Source organism: Mustelus asterias, chromosome 9 (assembly GCF_964213995.1).
Source record: "Mustelus asterias chromosome 9, sMusAst1.hap1.1, whole genome shotgun sequence".
Taxonomy (NCBI): domain Eukaryota; kingdom Metazoa; phylum Chordata; class Chondrichthyes; order Carcharhiniformes; family Triakidae; genus Mustelus; species Mustelus asterias.
This window is the reverse complement of record NC_135809.1, coordinates 36153889-36171209: the sequence shown is the minus strand read 5'-3', so window position 1 is coordinate 36171209 and position 17321 is coordinate 36153889. Positions and strand designations below refer to the sequence as shown.

The following is a 17321-nucleotide window of genomic DNA, read 5'->3' as shown; positions in this document are numbered from 1 at the left end:
CTGATGTGTCTAGCCATATCTATATATGGAAATCACATTGTAAAGCCTGTGGGTCCAAATTTTATGATTTTGGACAAGACAATGTCCACGGTGTGAACTTAGGCCACAAACATTAGCTGCAGGGATTCCCTTTACTGGGAGTTCAAGCTTCCTGACTTATTCAGAACCTGATGTAGTATCAGTTGATTGCCTGGATCCCCAAAATTGTTGATCAGTTCTGTTACAAAAGGAGATGAAGAGGATGTGGCTCAAATCTATGTGGGGCGGGGGCAGGAGCATAGTGGGGATTGTGGACACACCAACCTCAGTGATAAATTCCTGCTGTATTTCCCAGCTCCATGGAATGCTGGGTCTCATAGCTGCCTCAAGAAATAAATGTAATGACACTGACCTTGTTCAATTTTGTCCATGCCAGTGAGTACAATCCTAACCTTGCATCGTGGCCTGTGCACTTCCAGAGTATTTCAGGAGTTTCAAGATCAGTTGACTTATCACAGATATAAATACAATATTCCTCAGCTTCCATAACCTATCATCCATACTTAACATTCTGATAATCCCAGTTGCACCACAGTCTCCAACTTATTAAAGGTTCAGCTTCAGTTCAAAATCTATGAATAAAATATATTACCTCCTTAAGGGATCCTTTGGTTGTGCAGATCTTATAGAGGGTCCAGGAGGGAACACACAACATGGAGGAGAGTGCGAGCAACCAGCCAAAAACATAGCCCCATGTTGGATATACATATGTCTTGTTGTATTTGAGAGGAGTGTATTTAATCAATGAGAAAATGAAAGTAGCCTGCAAAAAAAAAAAGACACGAATAAGTTACCAGCTGACTCAGGTATCCAGCAAACAGGCAACCTGAGAGAAAGCACATTAGAGTTGTGAAACAAGAGGAAGGATATTGAGTTCTGCTTGCAATTTTGGAGTGGGAGGCTAGGGGAAGTTACTGATCCTGACTTATCTTAGCAGGAGGAATGAGAAAGCAATATAAACAAAGTTGTCCAATTTAACAGGGTGCAGGAGCAGAGAGACCTGTGGGTATTTGCAAACATGACGTTGAAGGTATCAGGGAAGCTGTTAAGAAGGCTTAAAGGTCCCACTTACAAGACAAATGAATAACAAGAGTGTATGTGGAGTCAGAGGACAAGTAGCAGAATGGATAGCTAGCTGGTAGAAGCTAAGAAATGGGAATTTTGTGAGGTAAGTGCTGGTACACTATTGTTAGCAACTTATATTATTGATTTAGATTTTTGGAAATAAAAGACCATTTATAAATTTGCACATGATACTAACTTGAGGGGGATAGTCAGAGGATTGCAAAAATTACAAGAAAATTTTAACAAACATGCAGAATGGGAAGTAATTGGCAAATGAATTTCAATATCAACATGTCTGAGGATTTAAATTTTGGTAAAAAATAAAGAGGGCACTTACTTGGAAAATAAGAATCTGAATGAGGAAGAGGAGTAAAGGATCATAGAACCATAGAAACACCACAGTACAGAAGGAAACCATTCGGCCCATCAAGCCTACACCGACAAAAGTCCTACCCGGGCCCTATCCCTGTAACCCCATGTATTTACCTCGCTAATCCCCCTGACAATAATGGACAATTTAGCATCGCCAATCCACCTAACCCACACATTTTTGGACAGTGGGAGGAAACCAGAACACTTGGAGAATGTGGGAACACAAATACATAAATCATTAAAAACATCAACACAGGTTAATTAGACCATAAGAAAAGAAAACCATGAACAAGGGGTTATTTCCAAAGAGGTAGAATTGGAAAATAAAAATTTTGAGTGCAAAAATTATTTCCAGAAATGGTAACTGAAATGCAAATTTATACCTATTAGAGAAGGATGAACAGACTGGACAGCTTTTCTCTTTAAAATACAAGGCTGAGTGGTTACCTAAAGGAGATTCTTTTTAAATTATGAAAGGTTTTGATTAAGTAGACAGAAAGAGCTTAGGTTTTTATTGCAGAGGCTTCAGGGTGAGAAACATACCTCAGGTGATAAACTGATTAAAGTTCAGATTTTCACAGGGTGAGCCTTTGATTGGTGTCAAGATGGCTTTCCCGTAATATTGCAGCCAGTGGGAGTAGGAAAAGAGGTGGGTCAGATGAAGTGTAGGACTCATTTAGACACCCCACAGTAGCTATCAGAGGCTGCAACTTAGACAGAGGGTGAGCCCTGCCAAAGCCTCCCACAGCACTAGAGGGAAATCAGATGTCATAGGGGAGCCATAGGCATTCAGGCAGAGCAGATCGTCACTTCATTAATGCCAATCTGGATCTAATGCTGGAGACCGGAGGTCCTTCTCTCCGTAGCAGTAGATGGAGGGGCACATCTCTATTCAATGTCAGCTCCCTCTGTCTCCTCTTCCTCTTCCCCTCCTGCTCATCTCCTGATGAGCTGTCTCCTTCCATGGCCTCACCATTCTTAATGTCCACGCCTCTCTAGAGAGCCATATTCTGGAGAACACAGCCAGCCAGCACACTGACTGAGACCCTTGCAGGAGGGTATTGGAGGGAGCCACCCATCCAGCCCAACCACCCGACTAACATCTTCAAGAGCCCGATGGTCTGTTCAATGCTTGCCAATGTCATGATCTTATCTTCTATTCTAATTTCTTCTGCCTGGAATAATTTTTGCTGTAAGCTCAAACAAATACGCCTCTGCTCATGGGGACTGAGAACAATGACTAGTGCAAAAGATCGCAGAAACTCAATTTGCTGTAGACAGCATTTGTGTTTAAATTTCTCTGAACCTTTGCGCCTAATGCTAGAGACCGGGAGGTCTTCCTCTCGGTAGCAATAGATGGAGGGGCACGTCTCTCTTCAGTGTCAGCTCCCTCTGTCTCCTCTTCTGTTCCTCAACTGTTTTGAGAACAGTTTGAAGAAAAATGGTTGAGCTGAATGGAAACTGTTGTCCCTTTTGCATTATGTTGAAAGCCGACCTGAAGTGCTTTCATTGATATAACTATTTGGAATAAAATTGGAAAGAATGAGAAACTTACAAGGCAAATTCCTGGAGTAAAGATGAGCCAGCACCACTTCATGTATGACCGGGGTCTGTATCCAATCATTTCCTCTATGTTATCATAGAAACGGTCAACACCTGAAGAATAAAGTAAATTAGACGATGAGTTTGCTCTAATGTGAAAACAATTGGCTTATTTGTGGCATTTTTGTTTGCAACATAATAATGTCATTCCACTTTAGTTTATAATCCCATCCATTCCCAGATAAGCTAGGACAATTTGAATTTCTGTCTGTACATGGAAAAGAACATTTTTGCAATAATTTTAAAGGTGCTCTTGAATTTAACCTTGTCATTTGAGCAAGAACAGGACGACAATAGGGTCCTTCTTTGATCAGGACCCCATGACGACATTAGAATCTGACCTGTAGCTTTTGTTTCAGGTCTAAGTGAGAGCACAGTGACATCTTCAACATCAGACTAAAACTGTTAGGAGCTGAGCCATGATGGGCAAAGTGTTCCCAATAGCTAATTTTGATTCATGCACTTTGAAATATTTGCGTGGACTGAGCAGAGCAAGATTGAGGCCTCAGAAGGAAGTCTCAGCTCTCACTTGCCCTGGGCTTTACGCCTTCCTCCATCAATTGGAGCCAGAAAGACCCCAAAGCCTGACCCCCATCATGGTAACACCTTGCCCTAACTCCTGTCTCCCACAACTGACCACTATGAGGCCACATTCCTAATCCTGCATGTCCCTGGCTGCAGCCTCCTTTTATCAAACTCACTCCTCCCACCACCCATTTGCCAGTGGATCTGGCCAGGTTTGGGTAAGAATCCAAGAATAGGTGCCCTATCTCCCCGGGGTTCCATTTCAGGGTTTGAGAGTAACATACACAGACTTCTGCCCTGATTTAAAAATCAGACCCGTGTCTGGAGCTTAGTTTTCAATTCAGTTTATCTGTGGTAGCTCAAGCCTAACCTGAGGCAAGCTTTAGTCTAAGTGGCACCTGGAATTGAAAACCACCTGTCTTAGTGATTGCCTTTGTCCAATCAGTTTTGAACACTTTGACAGCAATTTTGTTTTAGAATATTCAATAATCACAGTGCCAGCCAACAGCTACTGCAGTGGCTAAATATTGTTCTAATTCATTCGTGGGACATGGGCGTCGCTGGCTGGTCAGAATTTATTGCCCATCCCTAGTTGCCCTTGAGAAGATGGTGATGAGCTGAATGGAGCTAAATGGAGCTACCTGGGTCCTCCGCTGAATATTCTCAGGGGGCAGTCTCCAATGATGTGAGTCATTGATTGGGATGCACTACAGTAGCAGTCTGGGCTCCCTGCAAGGTCCCACTTGTGCCAATTTGCAGAACAAATGCCTTGGCCAATGTGGAAATGATTAAGATTGAAGCTGGGTAGGCAAGCTGTGGATCTGTGGTGAGGAAACGTTGGTTCCATTCCTGCTGCCTTAGGGCCTCAGCTGTTATTCCTCGGCAGAATGGTCTTACACAGTAGGAAGTCTCACAACACCAGGAACAGGTTTATTTGGTAGCAAAAAAAAGCAGCGCTCCGAAAGCTAATGGCTTTTGCTACCAAATAAATCTGTTGGACTTTAACCTGGTGTTGTGAGACTTCTCACTGTGTTTACCCCAGCATCTCCAAAGGATGGTCTTAACCATAAAAGCAGGTGTGATAAGAACATAAGAACTAGGAGCAGGATTAGGCCATCTGGCCCCTTGAGCCTGCTCCGTCATTCAATAAGATCATAGCTGATCTTTCCATGGACTCAGCTCCACTTATCCACCCACTCACCATAACCCTTAATCCCTTTACTGTTGAAAAATTTATCTATCCTTGCCTTAAAAACATTCAATGAGGTAGCCTCAACTGCTTCACTGGGCAGGAAATACCACAGATTCACAACCCTTTGTGTGAAGAAGTTCTTCCTCAACTCAGTCCTAAATCTGCTCCCCCTTATTTTGAGGCCAACTTCCCTGCTTCTATATTACCTATTCCCTTCATAATCTTGTATGTTTCTATAAGATCGCTCCTCATTCTTCTGAATTCCAATGAGTATAGCCCCAGTCTATTCAGTCTCTCCTCATAAGCCAACCCTCTCAACTCCGGAATCAACTTAGTGAATCTCCTCTGCACCCCCTCCAGTGCCAGTATATATCCTTTCTCAAGTAAGGAGACCAAAACTGTACACAGTACTCCAGGTGTGGCCTCACCAGCATCTTATACAGCTGCAACATAACCTCACTGTTTTTAAACTCCATCCCTCTAGCAATGAAGGACAAAATTCCATTTGCCTTCTTAATTACCTGCTGCACCTGCAAACCAACTCCTTGTGATTCTTGCACAAGGACACCCAGGTCCCTCTGCACAGCAGCATGCTGCAATTTTTTACCATTCAAATAACAGTCCATTTTGCTGTTATTTCTATCAAAATGGATGACCTCACATTTACCAACATTGTACTCCATCTGCCAGACCCTTGCCCATGCACTTAGACTATCTATATCCCTTTGCAGACTTTCAGCGTCCTCTGCACACTTTGCTCTGCCACTCATCTTAGTGTCATCTGTGAATTTTGATACATTATACTTGGTCCCCAACTCCAAATCATCTATGTAAATCGTAAACATTTGTGGTCCCAATACTGATCCCTGAGGCACACTACTAACCACTGATCGCCAACCAGAAAAACACCCATTTACCCCCACTCTTTGCTTTCTGTTAGTTAGCCAATCCTCTATTCATGCTAATACATTACCCGTAACACTGTGCACCTTTATCTTATGCAGCAGTCTCTGGTGTGGCACCTTGTCAAATGCCTTCTGGAAATCCAGATACACCACATCCACAGGTTCCCCATTGTCCACTGCGTATGTAATGTTCTCAAAGAATTCCACCAAATTAGTCAAACATGACCTGCCTTCATGAACCCATGCTGTGTCTTACCAATGGGACAATTTACATCCAGATGTCTCACTATTTCTTCCTTGATGATAGATTCAAGCATTTTCCCTACTACAGAAGTTAAGCTAACTGGCCTATAGTTACCCGCCTTTTGTCTACCTCCTTTCTTAAACAGTGGCGTCACATTTGCTGTTTTCCAATCTGCGGGAACCACCCCAGAGTCCAGCGAATTTTGGTAAATTACCACTAGTGCGTTTGCTATTTCTCCCGCCATCTCTTTTAGTTCCCTGGGATGCATTCCATCAGGGCCAGGAGACTTGTCTACCTTTAGCCCCACTAGCTTGCCCAATACGACCTCTTTCGTGATAATGATAGTTTCTAGGTCCTCACCTGCCATTGCCTTCCTGTCATCAATTTTTGGCATGTTATTTGTGTCTTCCAATGTGAAAACTGACACAAAATACCTGTTCAATGCCTCAGCCATTTTCTCATTTCCAGTTATTACATCCCCCTTCTCATCCTCCAAAGGACCAATATTTACTTCAGCCATTCTTTTTCGTTTTATATATTTGTAGAAACTTTTGCTATCTGTCTTTATATTCTGAGCTAGTTTACTCTCATAATCCATCTTATTTTCTTTATAGCTTTTTTCGTGGCTTTCTACTAATCTTTAAAGATTTCCCAATCCTCTAATTTCCCACTAATCTTTGCCACTTTGTATGCATTTTCTTTCAATTTGATGCACTCCTTTATTTCCTTAGATATCCATGGCTGATTATCTCTTTTTCTACAGTCCTTCCTTATCACTGGTATATACTTTTGCTGAGCACTGTGAAAAATCACTTTGAAAGTCCTCCACTGTTCCTCAATTGTCCCACCATAAAGTTTTTGCTCCCAGTCTACCTTAGCCAACTCCTCCCTCATTCCTTTGTAGTCTCCTTTGTTTAAGCACAAGATACTGGTATTGGATTTTATCTTCTCCATCTGTATTTTAAATTCAACCATACTGTGATCGCTTTTTCCGAGAGGATCTCTAACTGTAAGATCATTAATTATTCCTGTCTCAATACACAGGACCAGATCTAGGATAGCTTGCTCCCTCGTAGGTTCCATTACATACTGTTCAAGGAAGCTATCACGGATACATTCTATGAACTCCTCCTCAAGGCTGCCTTGATCAACCTGGTTTGACCAATTGACATGTAGATTAAAATCCCCCATGATAATTGCTGTACCATTTTTATATGCATCAGTTATTTCTTTGTTTATTTCTCGCCCCACCATGATGTCATTATTTGGTGGCCTATAGACTACGCCTATCAGTGACTTTTTCTCCTTACTATTTCTGGGTGATGGGAGGTGAGCAGAAGGTGGATTGGTAAGGTCCTTGATTAGGTCCTTTAGTTGACGTAAAACTTCTCCAGGAGCTTTCTTGTTGCAATCTCCCTCCTTGTGAGAGGGGGCAGGATGTTGTTACGGCAATTAAAACAAAGATAAAAGATAAACATCTCTACTGAGTGCCTGTGCAAAAATGCAATTGTATTGAAAGGGTTTAGATTGAAACTTTCTTTCAAAAGATGTTCTTTTCCACCTCATAATGGATTAATTTTGCCATTCCAATAGCATGGAGCAAAGAATATTTCCCTTATAATCTTAAAATATGCTCTTGCAGTGGCTTCAGCAGAGCTATTGTTGCTTAAGCCAGCATGTGGCACTGGGGAGTTTGAACCTCAGAGGACCTGGTGGCACATTGCAATACTTTGGTTGCTGCCCATGCAAAATAATCCAGCTGACTTTCTGGCATAATGGTTGGTACCAAAGTATAAAGGGTTAACCTTGCGAAGAGGTAGAGTGTATCATCAGTGATGGCAGATCATGTGTAACTGGAACCTGAGGGAAGAAGGTTCAAATTGTGTCTCGCTAATATCTATCCCTGTAAGTTGTGCAAATATTCAATAAATATTCACTAATTTGCAACAGCGTGGTTTGTAGATCTCTTCTATCGAAGGTAGCGCAAGGCTCAGTTGTGAATTAATACGGGTGCTGCTTAAGAGATGACCGCTGGCATTTTACTGCCCCATCCGCCACTGGAATCGGAGCGGGCGAGGGGCAAACCATAGAAAGGTGCGTCGACCTCGGGCGGGATTTTATGGTTTTGTGACGAGTGAGGCTGTAAAATCCCGCCCGAGGAGGAAGCAAATATCCCAATACCCTGAGAGAGAGCAACACTTGCCACTCTCAATAATTCGACTTTCCGCTTAAAATCCTCTTGGAGTTAAAGATGGGGACAGCATGCCTCTCTCCTCAGTCACAGTCTTCCAAAATATTTTGAGTTCATTCTATTGTTTCATCGTGTGTCCTAATTCATATACCTACCATATACCCAACTGATGCAGGTTGTTTCAAAAGTTGCCAGGAATAGCACAGATGTCCCACTGACTGCGTAGTAATCAAATAGTTGGAAAATATACATCCCATTCTGAGGGGGGAACAGGAGAAGTAAAAGTCTCAGGTTCAGTAAAATGAAGAGGGCCACATTTCAAATGGTAAATAGTAACAATAAACAGCTAAATCCAAATCAACTATCACTACCCATAGACTATAAAGTGATGTAGAAGGCTCACTCAATCTTTCTTGGATGCTAGTTTAATAATATTTGAACACTTTATTAGTGGAAATTTATTTGCAATATCAACATGCATTATAAAATGATGAAAGGGATAGATAGAGTGAACGTTCAAAGACTATTTCCTCGGGTGGATGGAGCTATTACAAGGGGGCATAACTATAGGGTTCGTGGTGGGAGATATAGGAAGGATATCAGAGGTAGGTTCTTTACGCAGAGAGTGGTTGGGGTGTGGAATGGACTGCCTGCAGTGATAGTGGAGTCAGACACTTTAGGAACATTTAAGCGGTTATTGGATAGGCACATGGAGCACACCAGGATGATAGGGAGTGGGATAGCTTGATCTTGGTTTCAGATAAAGCTCGGCACAACATCGTGGGCCGAAGGGCCTGTTCTGTGCTGTACTGTTCTATGTTCTATGCTCCAAATTTACAATTTCATGGTGATCTTCAAATCTGAAATCATTTAAAAGCAATGGGAGGAATTTTCTGTCCCCATTGGAGTCAGGTCAGGCCTTATGGTGGGTCTCATGCTGTCTTGAAACCAGTTTGTGATTGTCCAATGTGCCTGTCAATGGCAGGTCACATTTCCCATCATCCAACGTCGGGAACATAATTTAAATGCATTTTAATTTTATTGTGCCTCTCTGCTGGAATCATCCCCCCTCCCCCCACACACTGGATCATCTGGGCACTAACGCATTTCACAGTTGGACATAGGTGATGCGCACCGAGTGAGGTGCACTTCTCTCGGGTGTGTTTGTCTACCTTGCTTCAGGCAGCACCCACCGTCACCAGCGGCAGGTTTCACTCTTGGCGGGGCTCACGCACAAATCTCTAGTTGGCAGACAAATCATCAGACCGAGGTGGTTTCTCAACAGCTGCAGTGCCAGGACTTGCTTGGGGAAGGGGGAGGAGTGGTCTCAGGCAAGGCAAGAGGTTGCAGGACTAGGGCAGTACTGGGGAACTGGGCAGTTATATCCTAGTGTGTGTGTATGGAGGTTCATGCTGATGTGTGCAAGTGGCTTCAAGATAATGAGGGATGAGGAGGCAGTCTCCAGAAGGGATGAGGCCAGATGGAGGTTTGAGGGTGTGTGTGTGTGAGAGAGGGAGTGGTGATGTCTCTTGAGCTGGCAGTGAGTGAGATGTCAATAAATGACTGATGGGTTGATGAGTCTGAGTTTAGAATCATGAGATTCATGGCAGCACGGATAAAATCCTCCCTCCGCACTGGATGGTGAACCTCTTGTATGCAGCATTGGCACTGACTGTTGCTGTCACTGTCTCTCGAGTCGGGGTAATGATGTTACTGCCCCTCTTGTGGCACAGCAGGGAGAGAGCACATCGCAGTGGGCCTCAAAGTCTCTGACAAAGAGAGAAGGCTCAGAGTGGGTGACACAGAGGGGAGGCTGGGTGTGTGACACAGAGGGGAGGCTGGGTGGGTGACACAGAGGGGAGGCTGGCTGTGTGACGCAGAGGGGAGGCTGGGTGTGTGACGCAGAGTGGAGGCTGGGTGTGTGACACAGAGTGGAGGCTGGGTGTGTGACACAGAGGGGAGGCTGGGTGTGTGACACAGAGTGGAGGCTGGGTGGGTGACACAGAGGGGAGGCTGGGTGTGTGACACAGAGGGGAGGCTGGGTGTGTGACACAGAGGGGAGGCTGGGTGTGTGACACAGAGTGGAGGCTGGGTGGGTGACACAGAGGGGAGGCTGGGTGGGTGACACAGAGGGGAGGCTGGTTGGGTGACACAGAGGGGAGGCTGGGTGGGTGACACAGAGGGGAGGCTGGGTGTGTGACACACTGTGTAGCATGCCCAGAGTCACAGAATGTTGGGTGATGACCTGCGCATCTTCTGATACGTCACGGCAGCAAGTTCTGACAATGCAATGTAAAGTCAGTTCTAGGTTGAGTGTTTATGCTGCTAGATTAGATGTTAACCCTATCAGACACATTTCACCTTGTACAGAATCAAAGGTTGTTCAAAGCGTTTAAGTACTACAGGAAACCGAGCTCTCACCTCTGTCACCATCAGCAGCCCAACAGCGAATGAAAAGAGTGAAATGCCCATGAGAAGTAATTGCCTGAAATATCTTTTCTGGAAAATCCTGGGATACATGTCTACCACTGCTGTTACCAACGCTTCCACAGCTACAAACTAAAACAAGGATGAATTACCAAGCAGAAGGATAAACAAGGCAATATTTTAAACAGCAGATACTTTTCTGTTCATGAAGGTATGTGTGATAATGGGAATGGATTGATGGAAACCATTATGATTTATAGAGTCTTACAGAACCAAGGGAGGCCATTCAGCCCATTGTGCCTCGGTGGGCTTGCTGTCCAAATCTTTCTGCTATCCTACGCTTTCCCCATAATCCTGTTGTGGTGAACCATTGTTGGTTCCCACCAGGTAGTGCTGAGCCATGGTCTGGCCAGTACTATGAGTCTGTAGATATGTTACTGTTGGGGTTAGGGTTGGGCTGTTCTACCTGTTAATATAGTCCTATGGTACACCCCAGTTGGCTCCGCCTCCTGGGAGAGGTATAAAGGTCACTGCTCTGCCTGGTGACCCTTTACTCTGGGATCATATACTGTATATAGTAGCTCTGTTATTGTTGGCAATAAAAGCCTTTATTTCCCGAGTACATCCTGCCTCCCGTGTGATTTATCGCGCATCAATTTTATTGCCAACAAGTAAATTCTTTTTTCTGAAAAAAAAACGACAAAAGAAAACATGGAGCAAATGCTTAAACCCGAACGGATTACGTTGGACCCACGTGCGGCGGGAGCATCGAACACTTTCGACCACTGGTTGAGATTACCTCGATGCCTCCACAGCGGTCACTGATGACGCCGACAGACTCCGGGTCCTCCACGCGAGGGTAAGCGACGCTGTATACTTAGCGATCCGTGGGGCCACCGACTACAAAGGGGCCCTCGAGCTTCTCAAGAAGCGATACAACAAACCGCCGAATGAGATCCATGCTCGATACCTTCTAGCCACTCGACGGCGGCAGCCCGGTGAAACGACGGAACAGTACGCGTGCGAGCTTCAGCAGCTAGCCAGAGCCTGCAACTGCAAGTCAGTGTCAGCGGGCTAATTGTTCCTTGTTTCTCGTTTCAAGGCTTCATTCTATGATCATCTTGCTGGTGCCAGTACAGAGCGAGACTGCGGATAGTTGGGAACCTGTCTCGGGGGCAGGGAATTCATATGGTGTTCGTGGAAGTGGAAATGACTAGGGTTGGGAAGCATTTTGCGATCAGGGCCATTGTGATCTCCTGGACTCGTTTCGATCGCCTCAGGGGGTCGGAGAGGAATTTCCCAGATTTTTTTTTTCCTCATATTGGCCCTGGGGTTTTTCCCTCTGGGTTTTCGCCTCTCCCTGGAGATCACATGGTCTGGAATGGGGGGGTGGGGGTGAGTTAATAGGTTGTAATGAACAAAGCATCGTAGCTGTGAGGGACAGCTCGGTGGATAGGATATTGGTATGTAGATAGGCTGGAAAATTGGGCGGGGATCCTGGATTCAGGATTCAATCCTGGACCGGGGAGCGGCGCGGGCATGGAGGGCCGAAGGGCCTGTTCCTGTGCTGTATTGTTCTTTGTTCTTTGTTCTTTGTGTCGGCAGACCAGTACATGAACGACCTAGCTCGAGATGCGTTCGTGGCGGGAATCGGCTCGTCGTACATCCGCCTTCGGCTGTTGGAGCAAGATAACCTCGATCTCACTAAAACCAGAGAGTTAGCTGACGCTCTAGAAACGGCCTCCAAAAGTCTGGCGATGTACCCCGACGACCACGTGGAGACAATGTGTCAGGGGCAGTCGCAGACTCCACTTCATTCAGCGGGACCGAAAAACTGTGCGATTGCGTTCCCAGCCTCGGACCTGACGACGGCAGCAGCTCCAGGTGGCCCGCGGTGTTACTTCTGTGGGGGGGTGAAACACCCTCGGCAGCGATGTCCAGCTAAAGCGGTGTTGTGCTCCGCCTGCGGCAAGAAGGGGCATTATTCCAAAGTATGCCGGACCAAACCTCCATCCAAGAACAGCAGTGGGGCGTGTGATTCCCCGGAGCCGGCCTCCTTGTCTTCTGCGTCTTCAAGGTCTTCTACCACGTGCGATTCCAGGACGTCGCCATTCCGAACGACGGAGTCGCAAGACACGTGTGACCTGCAGGGGCCGCAGGTTTTGGCGCCATCGTCCACGTGCGACCTATGGGGGCAGCCATTTTGGTCAGCACCGACCGCGAATGACCAGCAGGGGTCGTCATCAACCATCTCAGCTGCCTGCAGTTGCACCCATGAACCAACGGTGGCGTCGATCATCCTGGACCAGGCCAAGCCTCACAGACTCGACAAGTCCATGATGGACATACAGGTAAACAAACGCCCGATTTATTGTTTGTTTGACAGCGGGAGCACGGAGAGCTTCATTCACCCGGACACCGTGAAGCGGTGTGGTCTCCAGATTCGGACTGTCAAGCAGACAATTTTGATGGCGTCAAGGTCCCGGTCTGTCACCGTGCTAGGGAGCTGCGTGGTCAATCTGACGGTGCAGGGCACGGTTTACGAGAACTTCAGGCTCCTTGTGTTTTACTGCACCTTTGCGCGCCAATACTCCTAGGACTAGATTTTATGGTCCACCTGAAGAGTGTAACCCTGCAGTACGATGGGCCACTCCCTCTGCTTTCAGTGGGAGACCCGCAGCCTCTAAATTGCCCAACGCGCTCCACATGTAGTCTCTCAACGCTTAGGATTACCACACCCTTCCTATTCCAGAATCTTGTGCCAGGCTGCAAGCCCATCGCAACAAAGAGCAGGCGTTACAGCGCTGAGGATCGGATCTTCATTCGATCTGAAGTTCAGCGGCTCCTCAAGGAAGGGATCATCCAACCTAGCGCTAGTCCTTGGAGAGCGCAAGTCGTGGTGGTTAAGAATGGGAACAAACCCCGGATGGTCATTGACTATAGTCAGACCATTAACAGATACACGCAGCTGGATGCGTATCCCCTCCCGCGCATATCTGACATGGTCAACCAGATTGCGCAGTACCAGGTGTTCTCCACCATCGACTTAAAATCTGCTTATCACCAGCTCCCCATTCGCCCAGAGGACCGACAATACACGGCCTTTGAGGTGGATGGTCGCCTGTACCATTTTTTAAGGGTTCCTTTTTGTGTCACGAATGGGGTCTCGGTCTTCCAGCGTGCTATGGACCGAATGGTGGACCAGAACGGGCTGCGGGCTACCTTCCCGTACTTGGATAACGTCACCATCTGCGGCCATGACCAGCAGGACCATGATGCCAACCTTCTTAGATTCTTACGCACTGCATCTCGCCTGAATCTGACCTACAACAGGGAGAAGTGTGTATTTCGCACGCGCCGCCTAGCTATCCTCGGATACGTGGTGGAAAACGGGGTCCTTGGCCCTGATCCAGACCGTATGCGTCCTCTCCTCGAACTTCCCCTGCCCACTAGCATCAAAGCACTGAGAAGATGTTTAGGCTTCTTCTCATACTATGCACAGTGGGTTCCCAATTACGCGGACAAAGCCCGTCCGCTCATCAAGTCTACCTCTTTTCCCCTAGCAACAGAGGCTCGCTTAGCCTTTGCAAGAATAAAAGCTGACATCGCGAAAGCTACGATGCACGCTATCGATGAGTCCATCCCCTTCCAGGTGGAGAGTGATGCATCTGATTTCGCCCTGGCCGCCACACTTAACCAGGCAGGCCCGTCGCCTTTTTCTCTCGCACCCTCCAAGGCCCTGAAATTTGACATTTGGCGGTGGAAAAGGAGGCCCAGGCCATTGTGGAGGCCGTTCGGCATTGGCGCCATTACTTGGCGGGAAAACGGTTCACTCTGCTCACGGACCAGCGGTCCGTGGCGTTCATGTACCGTCCAGGGAAGCTCAACGAGCCCTCGGATGCCCTGTTGCGTGGAACATGCGCTAGTATGCAGGAGAATCGATTACAGGCTCTCCACAATGACCTCTGCCATCTGGGGGTCACTCGGCTCTTCCACTTCATAAAGGCCCGGAATCTACCCTACTCGGTGGAGGATGTCAGGTCCATAACCAGAAGCTGCCGGGTATGCGCGGAATGCAAACCGCACTTCTACCGACCTGACAGGGCACACCTCGTTAAGGCCACTCGTCCCTTCGAAAGACTGAGTGTGGACTTTAAGAGCCCCCTTCCCTCGACAGATCGGAACGTGTACTTCCTCAATGTGGTTGATGAGTACTCACGATTCCCTTTTGTCATTCCCTGTTCTGATATGACCGCTGCCACGGTTATCAAGGCATTTTGTGATCTTTTCACCCTGTTCGGTTACCCCTGTTATATCCACAGCGATAGGGGCTCGTCGTTCATGAGCGATGACTTGAGGCAATACTTGCTCTCATATGGGATTGCCTCTAGTAGAACCACGAGCTACAACCCAAGGGGTAACGGACAGGTCGAACGAGAGAATGCTACAGTCTGGAAGGCTGTCTTACTGGCGTTGAGGTCTAAAGGTCTTCCAGTCTCCCGTTGGCAAGAGGTACTCCCTGATGCGCTCCACTCCATACACTCACTCCTGTGTACGGCAACCAACGCTACTCCTCATGAGAGAATGTTTTCATTCCCTAGGAAGTCTTCCTCTGGGACCTCATTACCGTCTTGGTTGACGTACTCAGGACCTGTCCTCCTGCGGCGGCATGTTAGGATCCGCAAGTCCGACCCTTTGGTTGAACAGGTCCATCTCCTCCACGCCAACCCTCAGTATGCCTATGTGGCATATCTTGACGGGCGAGAGGACATGGTCTCGATTCGAGATCTGGCGCCAGCAGGGGGCTTGGAAACCCCTGTCACTCCCACACCTCCTGTTAGGGACCCCCCAACCATTATTTCCCCTCCTGACAAGGCGCGGGCAGTATCGGGACCACCACTTAACCCTCTTACTCCCGTGTACAGCTTGCCTGAGTCCAGGAGATGGTCGCCACTTCAAGGCGTGCCCGAGTTCAGCGGATTGTCACCACCTCGGGGTCTACCGGCCCGTGAGGCACTGGAGGAGCCGCTGGGCACCGCCTTGGAGAGAACGTCACCGCGATTGCCTGAACCGGTGTCATCGCCGGTGTTGAGGAGGTCACAGCGACGGTGCGGTCCCCCAGACCGTTTGAACTGATAGACAGATGAACAATTTTTCTGTGTTTTGTACCCCGCTGGCCTTTGTTTTCAAAGGAGGGGTGAATGTGGTGAACCATTGTTGGTTCCCACCAGGAGTGCTGAGCCATGGTCTGGCCAGTACTATGAGTCTGTAGATATGTTACTGTTGGGGTTAGGGTTGGGCTGTTATACCTGTTAATACAGTCCTATGGTACACCCCAGTTGGCTCCGCCTCCTGGGAGAGGTATAAAGGTCACTGCTCTGCCTGGTGACCCTTTAGTCTGGGATCATATACTGTATATAGTAGCACTGTTATTGTTGGCAATAAAAGCCTTTATTTCCCGAGTACATCCTGCCTCTCATGTGTTATATTGCGCATCACCTGTACATTGTGTTTTCTAGGTTTATGTCAAATTCCATCTTAACATTTATTGTTGAATTGTATTCCACAACCTTTCCAAGCGGTTTTTTCCAGATTTGCTGTATCAAAAAAATTCTCTTCATCTCCCGCCAAATTTCGTTCATCTGTTATCAACTCCACTGCTATTTACTCTATCAAAACCCTTGAATCACATTAACCTTCTCCTGTCTGAGGAGAACAAACCCAGATTTTCTAATCTCCAAATGCTGATATCCCCAACTCCTCACGCCCATAGCCTCACAGCCCTCAACACATGGATTGCAGCTCGCCACCACCCTTCCCAAGGGCAAAGAGGGATGGGCAATAATTGTTAGCCTAGCCAGTAATGCCAAAATCCCATGAATGAATTTTAAAAAGTAATACCCAATCTTTGTCAGTTCCCACCCCAACATCCACGGGCCTGTAACTTTGTGACCTCTAATCTCACAGCCCCCACCTCAATCCTCCACCCATTCCTGGCCCTGTGAACTCAGTCTTGCAGCATAACCTCTGATTTCACCTTGCACCCAATTCCAACATCTCCCATACCCAGACACTGAGCTCATGACCCTGCAGAGGAAAAGCAACCATGGTCGTCAGACAAAGCAGACAATGGCTGATATCCTTGGACAGTAAACAAGTTCATGTTGTTACCACAATGCCCAAAGTATTGAAGAATTTCTAACAATTCAAATGAGAAACATTGGAGCATCAGTCAGGGTAAAGTTAAAATGAATCGTCATGAACAGATTCATTATTAGACGCAGTCCAATACTAATCTTTGTTTGAGGAAAGACAAGATACGGTTAGTTGAACCTTGGCTACTTTCAGACTAGTACCTGACTGTCCAGACCCAGCAGGATAAGCATGATGAAGAACAAACAAGCCCAGAGCTGAGAGAAAGGTATCAACGTCAATGCCTTTGGATAGACAACGAAAGCTAGACCAGGACCTATGGATAAGATGAATAGCTAATGTTTAGTAAAATTATCAGAAAATGAAATAACACAGAAACCATTCAGCCCCTCGGGATTTTATAACATCCAATGAAATAATGGCTGAAATGTATTTTAATTTCATTCACCTGTCTTGGCTCCATAACCCTTTATACTCTTGCCCAACATAAATGCGCTGGTCTCAGATTTAAAGATTATTAATTGGAGTTACCATCTTCTGCTTTTTGTAATATTTCTACCACACTTTGCTTGAAGAGCCCTAACTGCCTTATCTCAGGTTGTTCTC

At 46.6% G+C, this 17321-nt stretch overlaps 1 protein-coding gene across 1 annotated transcript in view; it reads right to left on the bottom strand.

Moving 5' to 3' along the window:
• The window catches only part of LOC144499057 (sodium- and chloride-dependent GABA transporter 2-like), a 74673-nt gene that overhangs the window by 3419 nt on the left and 53933 nt on the right, over positions 1-17321 (bottom strand). Inside the window, exons 13-17 of the mRNA XM_078221113.1 lie at positions 16919-17031; positions 10557-10694; positions 8291-8393; positions 3032-3132; positions 632-802 (exon numbers count right to left, since the gene is read on the bottom strand). Coding sequence (XP_078077239.1) covers positions 632-802; positions 3032-3132; positions 8291-8393; positions 10557-10694; positions 16919-17031 — 626 coding nt within the window. The remainder of the gene's footprint in view (positions 1-631; positions 803-3031; positions 3133-8290; positions 8394-10556; positions 10695-16918; positions 17032-17321) is intronic.